The sequence below is a fragment of the Macrotis lagotis genome, chromosome 1 (assembly GCF_037893015.1).
Source record: "Macrotis lagotis isolate mMagLag1 chromosome 1, bilby.v1.9.chrom.fasta, whole genome shotgun sequence".
In the NCBI taxonomy this organism is placed as follows: Eukaryota; Metazoa; Chordata; class Mammalia; order Peramelemorphia; family Peramelidae; genus Macrotis; species Macrotis lagotis.
Window position 1 is genome coordinate 804,989,164 of NC_133658.1, and position 21,571 is coordinate 805,010,734.

The 21,571-nt window shown below is 39.8% G+C and overlaps 1 protein-coding gene across 8 annotated transcripts in view; it reads left to right on the top strand.

Annotated features, from left to right (window-relative positions):
• Positions 1-21,571, top strand: part of USP35 (ubiquitin specific peptidase 35) — a 71,487-nt gene that overhangs the window by 46,117 nt on the left and 3,799 nt on the right. For all 8 annotated transcript variants that reach the window (XM_074216981.1, XM_074216985.1, XM_074216983.1 and 5 more), the window contains 6 exons: positions 6,908-7,009; positions 10,265-10,423; positions 11,666-11,859; positions 13,516-13,609; positions 16,184-16,290; positions 17,705-20,147. In XM_074216981.1, coding sequence (XP_074073082.1) covers positions 6,908-7,009; positions 10,265-10,423; positions 11,666-11,859; positions 13,516-13,609; positions 16,184-16,290; positions 17,705-20,147 — 3,099 coding nt within the window. The remainder of the gene's footprint in view (positions 1-6,907; positions 7,010-10,264; positions 10,424-11,665; positions 11,860-13,515; positions 13,610-16,183; positions 16,291-17,704; positions 20,148-21,571) is intronic.

Consider the following 21,571-nt stretch of genomic DNA (forward strand, 5'->3'; position numbering starts at 1 on the left):
CACTCATAGAATTAGTATAACATATAGAATTTTAATACATTCAGGTTATTCAACTTTTCTGTCTATAGGAAATGTCTTCTTTAGCTTCTCCTCTTATTTCATACTACTTGGGTTTGGGAATAAAGCTTTTCTTATGATTGCCATGCATTGATCTACAGCTCATTGTTGTGTGACTTGGAGCTGAGGATAATATGGACAAAAAGCAGAATGAAGTCCTTGCCTATAACTGGTAAGACCTGTTTTCAGTCTTATTACATATAATATTGGTGCATAATAAGAGTATTCATAACTTCAATCTTTCATGCACACTTAAGACATGTCTACTTTAATCCTTGACTTGTTCTGATACATCTTGCCTACTTGTAAGAGCAGAATACAAGGAGAACCACTTATGTTTCTGTTTAATGTGTCAAGTTGGTCATCATAAGGGTTGGAATAGGTGAACCATTAACTCTGTACTCAATTCATAGAAGCAGTTGCATCACTCTGCCAAGGATGCTAAGCCATTTAGTATTATCACCAGAATCTAGTTGACCAGTGTTTCAAGGTTCTTGTCAGTTCTTTATAGTTTCCAGAGGGTTCTCTCAGGACCCTGTTCTGACATTCTCTAGCTCTGAAATTGTGAGAATTTCATCCCCATACTTTCTCATAAGCCCCTTCACACACATACACACACACACACACACACACACACACACACTTTCTGGATGGCACAGATGATGAGAAGGTTATTATTATAATTTATCATTTATTCCCATCTTTTTTTTGACAGGGCTCAGATAGAAATGAACCTAGGGCAAGTCCTGCTATGATTTATTTTATATTTCTTATTCTTCAAGTATATAAAATAGCAGCTTTTTTAGTCAAATAAAAGTATTGGATTGGAATGTAATCCTTTGTAGATTCATTGAAATTCCCCATGGCAAAACTCCTGTATTCTCATATGCTTTTGATCTCCTCTGCTAGATCTCTATCCTTTGAAAACTCTTCATTTTGTTTACCTTGGAAATTATGATTATTTGGTATGGTAATAGCTATTAAATATGTTGTCCTTAAGTTCTTGAGATTTTGTGAACCCAAATTTTATCTTAGTAATTGTAGGACAAAAGTTCAGTTCATGATAATGGCCCAGTTCCAGTTCATTTTGTGAGATGAGTTAACCAGGATTTTTAAAGGTCTTTGTTTCTAATAAGGGCATTTTTTTTTTGTCTGACACTGTATGAAAGACATTGAGCTTCTGATACAAATTTCTAACTACCAAGGAATGTCTTGCTAGGTATTCAATAGGTGCTTTGTATCATGTGCATTTATCATTAAGTCTGAATTCTATAAGATTAAGTCTTCTATAATTTTTAGTGACAGCTCCCCAGTTGGTCTTGAATTGCTATCATAAATACTTCCATTTTTATAGTCCCCATGACCCTGTATTCCATGTTTCTTTGAATACATATTGTTGGCTAAGTTCATTAGGGTATTACTCATGGAGGAACTTTTGATTTAATTTTTGATCTGTTTCATGGATTCCATCTTCAAGTAAACCATTTTGTTTTTTACATTTGACATATCCAATAGTTTTCTACCTGTTATCAGTCTTTATTTTTCTTCTCATTACTATTTTCTTACTATAGCCATCTTTTTTGATAGAGTTCAGATAGAAATGGTTCTGAGAGAAATCACTTTTCTCCCAATTCTTTTGTATTTAGCATTTTGTGCACTATAGTACAAGTGGGTAAAATGATGATTTAAATTTTTATAAGCATCTTATCTTTTTGATGGAGTTCAAATAGAAATAATTCTAGGATGAGATTATTTCTTGTTTATTATTTATTATCTTGCTTTTTATGTTTAATGCAATACAATTGGATAAAATAACTTTTAATAGATGAATAAAAGCCTTAGGATATAAGCCAAAGACTCACTGAAAACATAACTATATTACATGATAAATGCATTAGAAAAATTGCTAGACAAGTTGGCCGTGGGATTCAAAGCCTAAGGTTGTTATGGTCTTTCGAGAAGGGAGTGGTATAGTTAGAGAAGGCTTCCTAGCATTTTAATTGTACTTTAAATGATAAAGGGAAGAATTGGGGGAGACCATATTAATCCTCAGGAGCAAGATGAATAGAAGCATGGATCAGGTGAGAATATGATGAATCAGGGGACTGGGCATAGTTCAACTGAATTAAGTCCATGTTAAGACTAAACATATTTTCCTTAAACACAAATGGATTTTGTAATTATCAGATTCAGAAATTGGAATGAAATTAAGCAGGTGTTTAAAATCTACATTGTGCATGAAAGTTGGTTTTTTATTTTTTATATTTATCATATTTTTAAAATTCTAGTTTCCTTTTTCTGCAAATTGATACTAATTTCCATGTTAAAATAAGCCATCAAATTCCAATTCTGTCCCTGCTAAGAACAGTGATGAGATGCTTTAAGATGTTCATAAGTATTCTATTAAGAAAACAAAAGCTTACTACTTAAAGCAGATAGATATCTGAGTGGTTGTTCTGGTCCTTAGGTGTGAGTATAAAAAACTTCCATTTGGCATAAGTGAAGAATATGTGGAAGAGCCAGATTAGTCAAGAGAGACACTGAGGAGAGCAGGACTTTGCTACTCTGGAGCTTTTCTATGATTGATAACTCTTCTGATAAGAATTAATATCTGCGAAAGCATGGGCAAAATGAGGGATTGTGGGGTTTTTATTTCCTTATTCAAGCTATTAAGAACTAGTACAAACAAAGGTTGTCAAGAATTGGAGTTAATTTACTCACTTAACACTTTGCAATCTGGCTTCCAGCCTCATCACGCAACCAAAGCTGCCTCTCCAGAGTTACCAACAATTTCTCAATCCTCATTCTTCTTGGCCTTTCTTCACCTTTTCACAATATGGATCACCCTCTTCTAGATACTATCTTCTTTGACTTCTTCTTCTTCTTCTCCTCCTCCTCTTCCTCCTCCTCCCTGTCCTCCTTCTTCTCCTTCTTCTTTTTTCCTCTTCTCCCCCTCTCTTCTTTTTCTCTTCCTTCTTCTCTCCCTAATCCTCCCCTTCTTCCTCTTTCCCAGTTTTTCTACCTGTCTGATCAGTCCTTCTCAGTCTCCTTTGTTGAATCTCCATCCAGATTGTAAATGCTAACCAACTGAATGGCATCATGGTGACCAAGCCATTCATTCCTCAAAACATTCCCTCGATGCCCATTTCCTAAGATGCTGACATCAGAGAGAATTTCGCATAGATTCCTATGAAAGCTTTCATTTATATTTACTAATGTTAGGTCCCAAGACTAGCCTGCCAGGTTGCTTCAGTTTTTAATCCAGGTATTTAAGGGAATGAAGGGCTTAGTAGGTTCCTTCCAGGACTTGATATTGTGACACATTATGTACTGATTCATTAATGGCCAAACTATCCTCCTTCTATAGTCTTTGTCCCCAGACCTCAGACAGCATATCTCCAAGGGAAACTGAGACACCCAGATAAAGCTACCCAGAAATGTTTCTTTCTCTCAGAGGTCTCATCTGGATCACTACCTTTTTTTCTAAAACAAACAACAGTCAGCCAGTCTAGAGATTCTGTCTCTTTCTGTTTTTAACTAGTCTCTTCAAGCAACTTCAATATAGGAGAGAGTCTTACACCCCCTTTCAGGACTGGGGGTACTTAGCAGTACCTCTTCCCATCTCTTTGAGTGACTAAAACTCTGTTGAAGAAAGTCAGGGCAAAATTCTTACCTACCCTAAAATGTAGCAATTAAATAGCAAATAAGCACAAAGTATCCACTTAATAGCTTAAAAGCTCGTATTTATATAACTTGAAAGTTTGTAATATGCTTTATATATATATATATATATATAAAATTTCATTTGATGCTCATAATAACCTTGAGAAGTCAGTTCCCTTATTATATCCATTTTTATAGATGAGAAATTAAGACAGACAAAGGTTAAGTGACTTGCCTGTGGCCACACAGCTACCCAGTGTCTGAGACTCGGATTTAAATTCAGGGTTTCCTGACTGCAGGCCCAGTGACCTATCCAGGATGCCACCTAGGTGGACTGGGGTTATGCTATGGGATACATGTTGGTCATGAAACCAAGAGACTTGAATTTATATCCTCATTCTGGGCCATTAGCTGGATGATTATGTAGAAAAGTCAGTTAGCCTGAGCCTTAATTTTCTCATCTGAAGAATAGAAATAATAATTCCTGTCCTACTCACACCATACTGCGGGGGGGGGGGGGGGTAAGGAAAGTGTATTCTAAGCCTTGGAGGGCCCTCAGAATCTGGCACACCCTTTCCTCTTTTACCAACTTCTGCATGAAGCTTTTCCTAATTTCCCCCATCCCATCCCTTTCTGCAAAAACCCTCCCTCCCAAGCTACTTGGTATTTAACTCCTTTTTACCTATTTGGATTTACTTTCTATTTATGCTGTATATACATATATATATATATATGTGTATATGTGTATACTCATACTGAATATATAATATATATACATTTATATATATATGTGTATATATATATATATTATTTGTAATATCCCCCCATTAGAATGGAAACTCCTTGTGAGTAGGGATTATTTCCTTCTCTCCTTGTCTCATGTCTAGAATTGTGATTGGTACAATAGTAGGCACTTAGTACATACTAATTGCTCTTTTGAATTTGAATTATCAAAAAATTTAAATTATCAAAAAAAGAGAAATTTGAGCTATCTTTATTATATTAACAAGAGAAGTAGTTAACATGAATATTTGTGAAATGGAAAACAGTAGAGAGGTCAAACTGTTTGGTACTGTAGAAGATACTAGGCTGGTTAGGAGGACATGAGCTAGAGATGGAGGAGGAGATTCTAGGCAGAGCTAACCTGTGTGGACACACAGAGGAAGATCATCTGGCTGCAGCAGAGGATTCATGTAAAGAATCATTGGCGATATTGGGTTGGGCCGGACTGAGGACAATAAAGAGTCAAGGATTTCCCTATGTTCATCCCCACTTGATACAGAACGTATGATGTATCAGAGTCTTGGGTCCTTGTGTAGATGCTTTGAGACTTCAAGGATCCCTGACTTGATCATTGTGGGTTCTCCCTTCACCGATGTGGCTCCTCACCTCTCCATGCCTTAGTAGATGACCTTCGTGAGATGCTGTGGCCAAAAAATTCATCACCTGGTGGCCATTCTTCCGATGACACACTATTATTTAGTTGATGATAATGATGTTAATAATGAAAAACAAGAGCCTCTGTTTTTCTAGCTATTTTTACTTTTCAAAACACTTCACGTATATTAAGTTGATCTTTGAAACAGTCTTTGAGGTCTGTTGAGAACAAGTATTGTTGTTACATTATACAGAAGAGGAAACTGAGACCTAGAGAAGTCCACTGGTTTGCCTGGGGTCATGCATAGGACTGGTTAGAGATCTAGGGTGAGAACTCAGGTCTTCCAATCCTGTATACCCCTGTAGATAGAGGTCCTTCATCCTAAATTGCTCCTTTCCAATGCAGCATCTTGGGAACATCTGATGTCTTCCAGGGTGTCTGAGGTGGCAAGGTTTTTGTGATATAAAAAGCAATTTAGGTGGAGCTCAAGTTTATTCCTCTTCTTTACCTCTGGGTCAGGAGGCAATCAGAAAGACCAGATCAGACTCTGTTTGCTTGAAGCAGGGTTTAATAGCAGGAGCAATGACCTGAGAATCAAGAGGCCAAGATTCTCACCTTTGTTCTACTGCTCACCTGCTGTGTGACCCTGAGCAAACCATCTCCTTTCCCTGGGTCTCAATTCCTTATGTATGAAATAAGGAGAGTTGCATTGGATCACTAAGGTGTTTTCCAGTTTTAAAAGTTGTATATTCTTTAAGTCCTGGCTCTAATTGTATTGTTTTAAGCTTCCATAATATTCTGACATTCTAAAACATGTTCTCAAGTTGTCTTCCAGATTTAACATTCTCTGTTCTGGAATCCCTTCTGCTTTGTGAAGTTTCTTTATCTTTCAAATGAGACATTTTGAGGACAGTTTTAAAAATAACATGTTGAATTGATTATATGCTTAAAAACAAAAGCAAGCTGTATTTAATAAGTCTTGTACAATTTTCTTTTTCTGTTCTACTGTGTTTGTGGAAATGCTTATTTTTATTTGGTGTTTGTCAAATTTGGTATTTAAAAAAGAAAAAATTAAAATAATATAAGCATTTTGGTTGGACTTGTGATTCTCTGTTCAGTGTTCTATGTTCTGAGGCCCTTTATAGTTCTAACATTCTTTTTTGAAATTATTATATTTTTTCAATTAACAAAATCTATTTTTTCCTTCTTCTTACCTCCCTATTTTTTTTTAAAAGAAAGGTAAAACCTTTGTAACAAATATGCTTAGTCAAGCCAAACATATTTCTGCATTGGTCACATCCAAAAATATATCTCTCATTCTGCACCCTGAGTTCATCACCTCTCTTTCAGGAGGTGGGTAGCATGCTTCATCATCCTTTCTCTGGAATTGTGGTTGATCATTTCATTGATCAAAGTTCTTACTCTTTCACAATGGTTTGTCTTTATAGTGTTGTTGCAATTATGTAGATTGTTCTCCTGGTGCTGCTGCTCACTTTACTCTGCATCAGTTCATACAAGTCTTCCTAGGTTTTTCTGAAACCATTCCCTTCATCATTTCTTATTGCACAACAGTAATTCATTCATCCATCTGCCACAATTTCTTCTGCCATCCTGCTCTAACATTCTATGTTTAGTGTTCTAACATTCTTTGCTCTAAGGTCCCTTCCAGCTCTGATATTTTAAATCGGTGTTCTAACATTCCGTGTGCTAAGATCCTGTCCACCTCTAATGTTCTGTGTTCAGATTTCTAACATTTCCTCTTCCGGGGCCCCTTCCATTTCTAACATCCTAGTATTCTATATTCTTTAGGTTTTCTCCAAACTACTCTACCCCATTGTGAGGGAGGCTGCCCTGTCTGTTCTCAAATATATGCTTCTGAGCTTCCAGCATTCCCATGAAGCCTTCCACCTGGTAAGGAGCTTGTGCAATCCAGACTGCACACCTAGGACGTCTCTTTTTTGCAGGTATGGATGGGATTGGAGAGTGGAAAAAAGGGTAGAATGGGTTCCCAAAAGAAGTGGCTGGGCCTGTCCTTGAATGTTCTGACCCCTTCCCATTGGCTATAGAGCACAGGACTGGGAGTCAGGAAGACCATGGTTCAAATCCAGTATGAGACACTTATCAGCTGTCTGATCCTGGGCAAGTCACTTAACCTCTGTCTTCCTTCATTTTCCCATCTATAAAATAGAAATAATAATAGTACCTACCTTCCTCAGTTTCCTTATCTGTAAAATGGAGATAATAATAATAGTACTTACCTTCCCAGGTGCTTATGAGGATCAAATGAGATGATTTTTGTGAAGCACTTTGGAAACCTTAAAACACAATATAAATGCTAGTTGTAATTGTTGTTACTATTCCCTGAGGCAGTCCCCTGTGCCAGCCCTGAAGGGGTTCCCTGCATTCTGGGATGAAGATAGAAGTAGGGTGGCAGCATATGGAATAGTGAGGACCCCGGAAACCTATCTTCATAGTTTTCAGAGTAACAATTCCCTATCCTTGCAGTCCCTGTGCTTATCCCTCTTCCCTCCCCTCCCTTCACAAGTAGCCTGGGGAGTAAATCGTGTAAACAGAGTCTATGATTTTTTTTTTAGCTGGAAATGAATCCCTTTAGACTTTAGTGATAGGGGAGATTGTGGCATGGGCTGCACTTGACCAGCAGGGGGAGCCCTCAACGAGACAATGATCTGATAAAGGTTGAGGAGGGGGAGAGAAGCCAGGAAAAGGCCACATTTGAAAAATGTTCCTTGTGCATGAAACTGGTGTTCCTTCATCCACTCAGAGCTTTGTAGGTAAGGAGACGGATAGTTTTTTGTAAAATAATAAGGAAGATGATAATGATAATAACTATAGATTCCTTAAGTAGAAGAAAAGCACTTTTTAGAATCAAAGGGATCTTAGAACCTAGAATATCCATGCTGTAGTTATAAGGGACTTTAATCCATGGACGTCAGAGCTCAGAGGAAACTTAGAAAAGAGAATGTCAAAATGATGGGGGGCTTAGAACAGAGAATTTCAGTGTTGGGAAAGGTCTTAGAATATAGAATATAGAATGTTAGTGCTAGAAGGAAGGCAAGAACAAAGAGTGTCAGAACCCAGAGGGACCTTGGAAAAGAAAATGAGAAATCATGAGAGGTAAGAACTGGAGGGGACCTTATAGGTCATCTGATCCAGAGGATGGCAAACTATGACCCATGGGCCAAATCTAGTCTGATTGTTTTTGTATGGCATTTAAATGAAGTTTTACTGTATTTGGAAATGTTAAAAACTGCTCTTAGCTCCTGGTCTATACCAAAACAGATGGCAGTTAGATTTGGACCATAGTTTGTCAACTCCTGATCTGACCCCCCTCCTTCATTTCACAGATGAGGAAACTGAGGCCCAGAGAGAATCAACCTACCCATAGTTATTCAGGGAGATGGCAGCAGAGCTAACTGGTCACATGACTCTACCTTTTTCTACTATCCTGTGCTTAAAATCTACTCAGATTCGGTTCAGTTTGATTCGACAGTGCTTTAGTGAGCAGTTCCTGTGTACAGAACATTCCTCAGCACTAGGGGCAAGATAAAAATTCCCAGACGGGTAGGAGGGTAAAGAACCAATGCATAGACACATGAACACATTACAAGGTAAATCCTTGAAAGAGGTAATAAGTTCTAAGTCTCATGGGGATGGTCATTACCAAAGCAGGAGATTTAGGGACTGAGTTCTGAAGGAAAGTTGGGTTTTAAAAGCTAAGTAGGAATTCAAAGGACAAAGGAAAGGGGGGATAAGTGATAAGCAGAGAGACCATTCTTAAAGTAGGGAACCAAGGGAGCACGAAATGGGGTGACTCAATTGAATGACAGACAGGGGGCCTTATTCTACTTCCCCCACCAGAAACCCTGCTTTGCATTGTTTTATCTTACTAGTTCCCTGTTTGAGGTTGGATGATAAATAATATACCTCTTCACTGCAAGAGGCAGCCCAGACTCAATACCTGCCAGTGGATTTTGGCCCCTCCAAGGTTATCCTAGTGGGAAAACTCCTCAGTGATTCTGTCTTTGTCCAGGCTGTCTTAGGAATTCTCTTTTGTGTAGACTCTTTGAGCCTATCAGACATTCTTCCTGAATAATAGTAATAATAATAAATATACTTATATATAAGTATAATAAATATAAATATATAAATATACTATTATTTTTGTTATTGTTTCATGTAGTATTTGAAGTCTCCAAACCTACATGCACACATATGTAAAATAGATGGCCTCTTAACCAATATCAACCAAACAAATATTTATTAAGCAGATACTCTCCTAGGCACTGGGGATAGGATTAAACTGAATTAAATAATCATTACTCTTGAAGAACTTACTTTTTCATGAATTCCCACAAAAGCCCAGTGTAGGATGCTACATAAGTATTGTTAACCCCATTTTACAGATCAGGAGACTGAGACTTGCAGAGGTTTTACCTACAGTCACCCAGTTCATAAGTGCTTGAGACAGCATTTGAACTCAGATCCTTCTGTTCAATTCTCCCACCCACCCACCCACCCACCCAAATTCCCTGCTTCTTTGTCCCCTTCATTAATAGTCCAGCCCTTATCACATCTTAGATGGTCTTTGTGAGTTGTTGTGAGCCAAAACATTTTGCAGTCTAGATGGTGATGAGCCTTTTCCTACTTCAGATGATACTGGTCCTTAGATGATATACAATCCCCTGCTGGGCTTTAGTCAAAACCTAGCTTGCCAGGGCTTGGCATGGTTTCAGATCACCTAGATACTTTGATGAGGCATCAGAGGAGAACTTTATGGTGGAGAACATCTACTACAAATGGGCCAACTGAGGCTTTGAAAAGGGCCAGGATGAGAAGTGCAGAAACTTGGGTTTCTATTAGAATAGTTAAAATTCATAAAACCCATACTATTTTCCAGGTCTCTGCTAAGTGTATTTACAAATATTATCTTATTTGATCCTCACAACAATCCTGGAGATAGGCACTATTATTTATCTCCATTCTATGATTGAGGAAACTGAGCTAGACGTGAAATGACTTTCCCAGAGTCACACAGGGTATCTGAGGAAAGATTTGAACTCAAGTCTTCCTGACTTTAGGTCTAGTGCCATGTTGTTACAATCTAAAGCCTCTACAGTCATGCCAAGCTTTTTCTGGTCCTCACAGCTTCTCCCTCACATCCCCAAAATGGTGGCTTCCCTGGCAGAAGAGGACTCCAATTCCAGAGCAAACTGCCTGGAAGAGCTGGCAGAGCTGATCCACTGTATGGTGTTCCGTTTCTCGGGTTTCCCGGACCTGTACGAGCCAGTCATGGAGGCCATTAAGGTGGGTTCCTCATATCCATCTTCCAATAATAACTGAGAAGGCGTTTCTGAGCTTTTTCTTTTTCTTTTTTAGAGTCTTTGAAGTACAAACTAACTTAGAGTCAGAGATCTGAAAGCTGGAAGGAACTTCAGAATATGGAATGTTATACTTGAAAGGAATGTTAAAACATAGAATGTTAGAGCCAGAATGAACTTTAGAATGTAGAATATTCTAACGGGATGTTAAAACACAGAATATTAGAGCTAAAGATATATTAAAACATAAAATATTCAGTCTAGAAGAGGTTAGAACAAACATGTTGAAACTAAAAGGGACTTTAGAACACAGACTATTAGACCTGTAAGGTATGTTAGAACAGAATGTTAGAGCTGGATGGGACTTTAGAATACAGAATATTATCCATATAATATGTTAGAACATAGAATGTCAGAGCTGAATGAAACTTTACATTATCGAATATTATGTAAGGTATAATATGTTAGAATCTAGAATGTCAGAGCTGGATGGACTTTAGAATACAGAATATTACACCCATGAGTTTCTTAGAATGTAGAATGTCAGAGCTGGGGGGGATGTTAGAATACATGATATTAGACCTGAAAGGAATGTTAGAACATAGAATGTTAGACATAAAAGAGGCTAGAACATGGAACATTAAAATTTTAGGGCATAGAATATTAGATCTGTTAAGGTTCCTAGAACATAGATTGTCAGAACTGGAAGCAACTTTAGAACACAGAATGCTAGTGCACAGGACAAAATGTTAGAGTTGGAAGAGTGTCAAGGTACCTCCCTTTACCAATATGCATCAACACCTGACCTGAAGCTTATAATTTTAGTTAGTCCATATGACCAGAGTATATCAGAAGCAGGCCTTGGTCCTAGGTCTTTTGGACTCCAAGGCTGACTGGCTTTCTATCCATTATACCATACTGCCTCTCCCCCACACTTCCTTTCAAGAGCTGTTTTATGCACGTATTAAAAAATTAATACTCAGAGAGTTTGAGTAATTTGCCCAGGTTCACCTGGTTAGCAAGTGGCAAGGTCTGGATTTGAACCAGCTCTCCCATTCTTGGCCAAGGGCTCTTTTCCCTCTCTAGGTTACTCCTACTTATTCATACTCCTACAGTAGTTGTACAAGTGAAAAGTGAAGGCTGGCTGGCTACAATCTAAGGAGGCTTCCCAGGGGAGGATGACTTTTCAGGAACTGCCCCTTTCTCTTCTACTTTGCCTCCTCCCCAGGACCTCCATGTTCCCAATGAAGACAGGATCAAGCAGCTTCTGGGTCAGAATGCCTGGACCTCCCAGAAGAACGAACTGGTCTGCTTCTACCCCCGGCTGGCAGCCAAGTCAGACACAGGCAAGATCGGCCTCATCAACCTGGGGAACACCTGTTACATGAACAGTGTGATCCAGGCTCTGTTTATGGCTTCTGAGTAAGTAATACTTCAGGAGTTTCTTAACTTAGCTTCAGGAGGGATGGAGAGAAGAGCCTCATTTTCCCCACTGCTTGTTAGTTAGCTCCAAAGGATAGACACAGTCCCCAGACATGATGGGGTCCAGCTTGTACCCAGGCCAACAGAAGAAAAGCTGCTTGGAGGTAAAGTTTGGGTTGTTCCACAGGGTCATGCTCCTGAATCCCAGATGCTCAGCACTCCACCTGGGAGTGCATATCAGGAAACATAGTACCATCCCATCAGAAAATGTGTCCAGAGAAGAGCCAGGATAGGGAAATAACTTGGAGTCTGGGCTATAGAAGGATCAATTGGAGGACCTGGGGATGTTTTGTCAGAGAAGAAGACAGTCTTCAAGTATAAGCAAGAGAGAGAGAGATGAGGTTCATTCTCCTTGGTCCCAAATCATAAAGTGAGGTGCTGTGGATAGAAATTAGCAAGGGTCTAATTTCTGTCCTTTAAAAGGTTCTAATGTTCTGTCTGAGAAGTTATTTCAGGGAGGCAGATTTTAGCACTTTTCAAGGGGGTAAGTTAAACAGTTAAAGCTTCTACCCTTTATTTTGTGGAGAAGAACCCAAGTCTCAGAGCCAAGACTAGCTAGAGCACAGGTCTCCCAACTTCCAGTCTTATCATATTGCATCCTCTGAGAGACTTAGTAAGCAACTGAAGGCATCCATTGTGTCTGGGCATCCTAAATGAGGTGATTCCTTACTTTTTAGCACCCTACCCTTTATTATATTCAGTTGGTTGTCTTGAATAGAAGCATTCTCTTCTCTCAATATCTGAGAGCAATCCTTGAGAGTTTCTGTCATTTGAAGACATCAGAAGGGGCCCCTCAATCTCTTCCTATCCACTGGGTTTTTGAGTCAGAAGAGCCAGATTTGAATCTTGGCTCTTCAAATGCCAGTGTAACCTTGGATGAGTCATTTCCCCTGGGGGGGGGGGGGTGTCTCAATTTCCTCCTCTGTAAAAAGAAGAGATTACAGTCTCATAAGTTTGTTTCCAGCTCTGTCCATGACGTTCATCAGAGAATCTCAGAATTTGAAGAGACCTCAGAGGGCACTGAGTTCAATATAATACCCTATAATACCCCAAGACAAGTTTGTCCAACTTCTGTTTAAAAGCCACTCTCCTCCAATTTATTTCCTGTGAAATGAGTTTCTTAGCCTGACTGATGACTCCTGATACCCTTTCCCATGTTAGCATCCTATGATGTTGTTTCCTATCATCTTCAGGGCCAGATGCTCACCCTCACACATTTTTAATTCTTAGAAAATTCTCCCAAGGGGCAGTTGGGTGGCAGAATGGATAGAGCCCTGGCCTGGCAGTCTGGAAAACCTGAGTTCAAATCTGGTAACTGGGTGATCCTGGGCAAGTCACTGATTTAAAAGAAAAGTTCTCTTGAGCCAAAATCTGTCACCCTTAAGCTGCCACCCATTCATTGATCCTGATTCTGCTCTCTGAGGTCAAGAGAAAGATTTGAAATGTATTCCCATTTGACAGTCCTTATCTATCGATGACATACCTCCCCTAAGTCTCTTTTCTCTAGAGAAGCTATTTTGGCTCCTCCTACCAGGCTGGTCCAAGAGGAGCTGGTTTGGAGGTCTCCTAACCTGTGTATTTCTGGTTTGTTTTGAGCTTTCGACACTGTGTTCTACATCTTCCTGAGGATAATTCCCAGCCCCTGATGACCAAGCTCCAGTGGCTTTTTGCCTTCCTTGAACATAGCCAGGTGACTATATCTCTTCTCACCCCTAGGGGTGTGGGGGTAGAGGAAGTGAGTAACAGTGAGGCTTGAAGAATGTGCCAAGTGACTAGGCAAATACACAGATATACAGTAAAGTTGATAAGAGGGAGAGAAGACTGCTGAAATGGTCTGGAAAGGCTTCAGGAAGAGGTGTGATTTATAAGGATCATAACATTTGGAGTAAATATCAGGATCAAAATGCAAGCAAAAAGAAAAATAGTCCTTGCCTTCAAGGAGCTTACATTCTAGAGTGACTATACACAACTGGAAGGAGAAAAGATACCCAGAATCAAAAGCAGAAACAAGAAGAGGGATGGAGGTTAGCTGGTACCACTCCACAATGTGGAGGCTTCATGTGGAACTCACCAGGAAGAGATGGGAGTTGGCATGGTGGAGGAATATTCCTGGGTGCAAAGGCTGCAGATAGCATGGATATTCAAGGATGAACAGATTGTATAAGATGATAATTGCCTAAATAAATTAATTGGATTAAGTAAATTAATTTAAAAGATTAATTGCTGTATGTGCAGTAAGATTGAAGAGAGATAATATAGTTAGGGAAGATGTGACTTATCTGTTTTCTTATCACCCTCTGGATTTGAAGAACAGAGGAACAGGGCCAATGATACGGTCTCAGGGTTAGAAAGTAACCAACTCATACTTGAATAGAATTCCCCTCTATCACATTCTCAATAAATGGTCATCTGGCCTCTTTGTGAAGACCTTTAGTGACAGGGCACCAGCTGTTGAGGCAACCCCTTCTTTCTGTTTTTTAGACAGTTTCAAGCTCTTCCTTCTATCTAGTGGGAATTAACCCCTTGCACTGACTCATTGTTTTCAGTGCTGCTCTCTAGACAAAATCAAAGAATGTCAGCAGCTCATGCATCATCCAGAAACCATCTCATCCCTCTCCATTGGACTTAGAATACATCCCTGCCATAGTAATTTTCACAGACTTTGCTTGAAGACCTTTATTGAAAGGAAACCCACTAATTCCTAGGGTATTCCAATCTACTGTGGGGAAGCTCTACTTATTAGGAAGTCTTCCCTAACCCCAAAGTTGGATTTTCCTATTTTACAAATGAGAAATTCAAGGTCTAGAGAGAGAAAATAACCAGTTTAGGGTAATTAATCATAGTATATAGGACTAGAAGGGGTCTGAGAGATTGTTTTATCCAATTCCCTCATTCATTTTTGTTTTATTTTGTTTCTCCCACTGTGTTTATTTTGAGATGAGCTCCTTGAGGTCAGGGATTGCTTTTGCCTCCTTTTTAATCCCCAGCACTTAGTACTAGGGTTCTTAATAGCAGATTATTAATAAATATTTACTGATTGATTGGATAGGATCTCCCCATCTTGCCCAAACTGGAAGTACAGTGACCACTGATAGGTTGAGCCCACTGCTGATCTACATGGAAGTTTTGACCATTCAGTTTCCAACTTGGGCTAATTGGATCTTCCATAGGATTCCTGATGCCTCCCTTTCTTGCCCTTTACCAGGAGACTGACCCTATTGGTGCTGAATTGAAGTGTACATGTCTAGTTTACTCAGAACTCTTAAGCTCAAGTGATCCATCAGCCTGAGCCTCCCCAGAAGTAGGGATTAAAAGCATGCATCATGGTTTTTTTCTTTTAATTTTTTGTCCTATTAATTTTTTTTTTAAATTTAATTTTATTATTTTTCCATTTAACAGGCAATATTTTCTTCTTCTCACAATCCCCCAACATTGAATAACTTTTTAACAATTCATGCCAAATATGGGTATTTAAGCAAAATAAATTTTTCCATTGACCATGTCCAAAAGTATACATCTCTTTCTGTATATTCAACCTATCACCTATTTAGCAAAAGATGGGCATCATGTTTCATCATCATTCTGTCTGGATTTGTGGTCTCTCATTGCATTGATCAGTTATTAAATCTTCAAAAGTTGTTTTTCTTTATTATGTTGTTATCATTATACAAATTGTTCTAATTCCACTCACTTCATTCTGCACAAGTTCATAGAAGCTTTTCCCAGTTTACTCTGAAATCCTGTTTTTTTCTTTCTATGTTACGATCATGCTCCAGTACATTCATATGTCATAGTTTAGTTAGTCAGTTTTCACTTGATGGATACCACCTTAGTTTGAGTTTTTTGCTACTACAAAAAGAGAATCCTTTTAGGCAAAAGTAATATCTTTTTCTTCTTTCTTCGATATCTTGGCCCCTTAATCTTCTAAAGAAAAAAAAATGGAGGTCTGGAGAAGCCAAGTCACTTACTCAAAGTCTCAATATAAACTACAGCAGAATCCAGATTCATACTCAAGGCCTCCAATTCTAAACCTAAGTTCCTTTCCCCCTACCCACTGTGTGATGCAGGGTATATGTGGCAAAGCTGGGACTTAAGCTCAGATCTTTTGACTTTGAATTCAGTGCTATTTCCACTGTCCTACAGGTCTTCCTAAGAACATAGAGAGGAAGAGGGGGATGCAGAGGGTCTGGCCCCTGGAGTGTGGAGAATGGCAAGATGTGCCCTATTTCAAGGACCTTCTTTCTTTTATTTCCCCTGATGCTAGCGGCCTGCTGTCTCCCCAGAGAGCTTTCTGTCTGCCTCCTGGACACCCTGGTTCAGTCCTGGTGCCCAACAAGACTGCTCAGAGTACCTGAAGTATCTGTTGGACCGGTAAGGGAAATTACTGTGGGAGGGAGGAGGGGGGAGGGAAGGAGGGAGAGAGAGAGAGAGAGAGAGAGAGAGAGAGAGAAGGGGAGAATGAGGGAGAGGTATGGAGGAAGGGGAAAAGAGAGAGAAAGAGTAGAAAAGTAGAAGTAAAAACTTAATAACAATTCATCTTGATCAAAGTGGAAGGTGCTATCCTTATAAGATCTCCCCATACTGGAGGTCTTCAGTGAGCTGTTGGACTGCCATTTGGAGATCCTGGAGAAGGTGTTCTTGCTCAGGTTGGGAGTTGGATGGCTTTGAGTTTCCTTTGGATTCTGAGACTGTGAAAGAGAGATTAGGAGAGTGAGGGAGAGGCCTGGAGTAATTCTAAGAAACAGAATTAGGAAGAAGTGGTGAGAGAAGAACTGAGGAAGTAGAATTATAAAGACTGGCTTTACTTAGGGATGGATCATAGAAGTAAATATTTAATACTCAAACTCAGTGTGTGTAGGTGTGTGTGCATGTGTGTATACAAAAGTGTGAGTATATAAAGATAAAAATATTTGTGTGTGTCTGAATGACTGTATATGTGATAACTTATATAATAACTTGATATGAATGAGTGTATATTATATGTCTTGTAAATAGAGGGTTTGTATTTGCATATGTACAAAAGTTTGTGACTATGTGAATGTGTTTGTGTGTGTGCTGGTACAATGCCTCAAACCAGAAGTCTGAAGATCCAGCTTCAGAACCTGAGCTAGCAGCTAACCCCTTGGGTGACCATCCTCAAGTCACTGCTCCTCTCCGGGCCTTGGATATTTAATCTGTAAAAGGAAGACTGAGGAGAGCTCAATGGTCCATTCCTGCCAGCCTTCCCATTTCAAGATTCTGTGACTCTTATTCCAATTATAGGAATAGATACATTTATCTGAAAACTAAAGTGTGAATGTGTGTTAGAGATGGCTTTGGGAGATGGAAAGAACACAGAACTAGGAGTCCAGAGATCTGGATTTGTGTTTCAGTCTGAAACATTACCATGTGTAAATCACTTCTTATCTTTCTCTCTCTGAATCTCTATTTCCACATTTATAAAATAGGTCCAATAGTTTATTGTGAAGATACATTGAAATAATGTGTTAAGTCCCTTTGTAACTGTAAAGATGTATGTATTTGTGTGGACTTATGATTATGAATTCATGTATACATGTGCTTGCATGCATGCATATGTAGAAATATGTGCGTACATTTGGGTAGATGATCTGTGTACTCTGAATATGTGTATGCATAAATTTACAGTTTTGTGTATGCTCATGTGGGTGTATAAATGTGATTATGATTATGTTTAAATGTATATGTGTATATAGAAATTCTGTTCTGATAGTGTCTGTCTTCCTTCTCTGCATTCCCTCCCTTTTTCCCTCCAATCCTGCTGCAGATTGCACGAAGAGGAGAAAACAGGGAAGAGAATTTGCCAGAAGCTCAAACAGTCAAACACACCATCCCCACCAGAGGAGCATCCAAGCCCAAGCCCGACAGCTGTAGAGAAAATGTTTGGTGGGAAGATTGTGACACGGATCCGCTGTCTCCGCTGCCTCAATGTCTCCACCAGAGAAGAAGCATTCACAGACCTCTCCCTGGCCTTTCCACCCCCTGACCGCCGTCGCCGTCGCCTGGGTTCTGTCATGTTGCCAGTGGAAGATGTCAGGGTACAAGGCCCTCCATCACCAGCCAAGACCCAGGCCCCGAGTACTGAGGGGGCCCGGAGACAGAGAAAGCACTGTATCGTTGGGGATGCTCTGCCTCCTGTTGTGAGTATTGAGATCCTTGGCTTCCAAGAACCTGGAGGGCACAGAGGGAGCTTTAGAACAGAGGATGAGAAGGAAAAGAAAGAAAAAGAAGGGAACAATGATAAAGAGGAAGAAGAGAAGGAAGAAATAGAAGAGAAGGCTCAGAAAAAGGAGAAAAAAGAGGAAGAGAAGGAGAAGAAGCAGGAAGAGGAAGAAGAGAAGATGGGGGGAAAGGAGAAAAAGGAGGAGAAGGAAAACAAGAAAGACCAAAAGGAGAAAGAGACAGAGAAAGAAAAGAAGAAAAAGAAAGAAAAAGAGATGGAGAAAAAGGAAACAGAGAAGGAAGTAGAGAAACAAAAGAAAGATGAGGTTAAGAAAAAAAAGGAAGAGAAATTGGAAAAAAAGGAAGAAGAGAAGGTAGAGAAAAAAGAGGTGAAAGAGAAGGAGCTGGAGAAAAAGAAGGAAAAAGTGAAGGAGATACAGAAGAAGGAAGAAGAAGAATTAAAGAAAAAGGAGGAATTGGAGCAAAAAAAAGAAGAGAAGATGGAGAAAAAGGAGGTGTTACAGATAATGAAGGAAGTAGGGCAAAAGAAGGAAGAAGAAAAGGTAGAGAAAAAGGAGACAGAGAAAAAGAAGGAAGTAGTACAAAACAAGGAAGAAGAAAAAGTGGCCCAAAAGGAGGAAGAAAAGGAGGTAGAGAAGAAGGAAGATGAAGAGAAAGAGATGGAGAAAAAGATAAAGAAAAAGAAGGAAGAAAAGGAGGTAAAGAAAAAGAAGGAAGAAGAGAAGGAGATAGAGAAAAAGGAGGAAGGAGGGAAAGAGATAAAGATGAAGAAAAAGAAAGAAGAGAAAGAAGTGGAGCAAAAGAAGGAAGAGAAGGTGGAGAAAAAGAAGAAGGAAAAGGAGGTGTTAGAGAAAAGGAAAGAAATGGTGCAAAAGAAGGAAGAAGAGAAATTGGAAAAAAAGAAGGAAAAAGAAAAGGAGATAGAGAAAAAGACAGAAGTTGAGAAAAGGGAGGAAGAAAAGGTAGAGAAAAAGGAGATGGAGAAAAGGGGACAAGAAGTAGAGAAAAAGAAGGAAAGTGAGAAAGAAGTGGAGAAAAGGAAGGAAGAAGAAAGGAAAGAGATGGAGAAAAAGGAGGTGAAGAAAAAGAAGGAAGAGGAGGTAGAGAAAAAGAAGGACATAGAGAAAAAGAAGGACATGGAACAAAAGAAAGAAGAAAAGGTGGAGACAAAAGAAGAAAAGGAGATGGAGAAAAAGGAGAAAGAGAAGGAAATGAAGGAAAAGGCAGAGAAAAAGAAGGAAAAAATGGTAGATGAAAAGAAAGAGGAGGCAGAGGCAAAAGAAAAGGAGGGAAAAAAAAAAGAAGAGGAAGGTTGCCTAGGCCCAAGGACAGGAGGAAACCAAGGGGTTGCCTCTGGGGAGCAGATGTGTGGCCCTGAGGGTTCTCGATCAGTTCCAGACCTTCTCAATTATTTCCTGTCTCCAGAGACACTGACAGCTGAGAACCGTTATCACTGTGAGCATTGTGCCTCATTGCAGGATGCAGAGAAGGTGGTTGAGCTGAGTGAGGGACCCCGCTACCTCATCCTCACTCTTCTGCGCTTTTCCTTTGACCTACGGACCATGCGTCGGAAGAAGATCCTAGACAACGTCTCCATTCCCCTGTTCCTTCGGCTTCCCATGGCAGGCAGCTGCCCCCAGGAGGACCAGGGCCAGACCTGTGCAGCCTATGACCTCTGTAGTGTTGTAGTACACTCGGGCATCTCTTCGGAAAGTGGCCATTATTACTGCTATGCCCGTGAAGGAGTGACGTCCACGTCCACAGGGCTCTCATCTGCTGAAAAGTCCCCAGGACTGGAGAGCCAGTGGTATTTGTTCAATGACACTCGGGTCTCCTTCTCCTCCTTTGAGTCAGTCAGTAATGTCACCTCCTTCTTTCCCAAGGACACAGCTTATGTTCTATTCTACAGGCAGAGAGCCAGAGAAGGGCTTAGAGCAGAATCCAGGTCACCCAGATCCCACAATGAACCAGTCCTCCACAAAGACTTGATTGAAGCCATATCTAAAGACAACATTCTTTACCTGCAGGTGAGCAGAGCAGGCCCCAAACCCTTAGGTGGGCCTTCCTTCTAATTCTTAGGCTACAATGCCCTTATCTATAAAATGGGAATGTTATCATTTTCACAGCATTCCTCCCAGGGTGATTGTGAGCCTCCTGTATACCATCCATACTGTGAGAGTTATTTTTAACTATTATTGCTATTATCTATTTATATCTCTTAAAGGCTGCTATAGACATTCCACTTCCTTTCTGTCCTGACCTCCTACATCTTGTGTTTGAAGTGAAGTTTGCTGGGACCACCTCACAGATACAGCTGGGTCTGGCTTCCTACAACAGCTGTGTACTCCTAAACACTTTATTTGTATTCATTAAAAAAAATCAGTCCCAAATTTAATGCCCTTAGGGAAGGGCTATTTGGGGGGGGCTATTTAGAAAGTCACTCAAGTTCAGACCGGAAAGGATTTTAGAACCCAGGATTAGAATGTAGAATATAAAATATTTGAATTGGAAGGATTATAGAATGTGGATGTGGATCCTAGAATATAGAATGTTGATGCAGATCTTAGAATTAGATTTTAGGTCGAACTAGAAGAGGTCACAGAATGTTAGGAGCTTAAAATGGAGAATGTTAGAGAAGAGTACTTGAAATATTCAAACTAGACAAGACCAGAGAGATCCTCTATTGCATTTCCCTCATTGTTTATATAATGAAAGTGAGTCCCTGAGAGAAGAAATGTCATATGAGTGAGTGTCCGTGTCCTCAGAAGGTCAATGGTTCCACTAAAAGAGGAGTCATCTGGGAGTCACTCATCTTTGTATTTCATCATCTTGCCTTCTCAGTGGTCCTCTGGAACAACATTTCTGTGTCCTATTAAGCTGACCAACACAGAGCCCATGTCTCCTGGCACAGCTCCTTCCCAAAGGCACATATGCCTGAAATCATCAATCTTTCCCATTCCTTTTGCAAGAAGACCAAGAACAAGTCAATGAATCTGCCCAACTGCAATCCAGGTTGGGTTTACATCTGCCCAATAGGACAAGCTTTCTACATGAATTGGGTCTGGAAGGGAGGGTCTTAACCAGATGAAGATGAAGTCTAGGAAAAATTCCTTGGTTGGTTAGGAGAAGAGTGAGTAAAAGCAGAGGGGGAGGAGACAGCTAGATGGTACAGTGGTTAGAGCCCTGGCCCTGGAGTCTGGAGGACCTGAATTCAAATCCAACCTTAGAAACTTAATAATTACCTAGCTGTGTGACCTTGGGCAAGTCACTTAACCCCATTGCCTTGTAAAAAAAAATTGTGCATTTTTAAGTTTAATCTAAACTGTTAACATTCTATCCATCACTGTATTAAGTATAGACAATCAATAAAATCAAGCCCTTTAAAAAGGGGGGGGGCAGCTAGGTGGTGCAGCACCAGTCCTGAGGTCAGGAAGACCTGAGTTCAAATCTG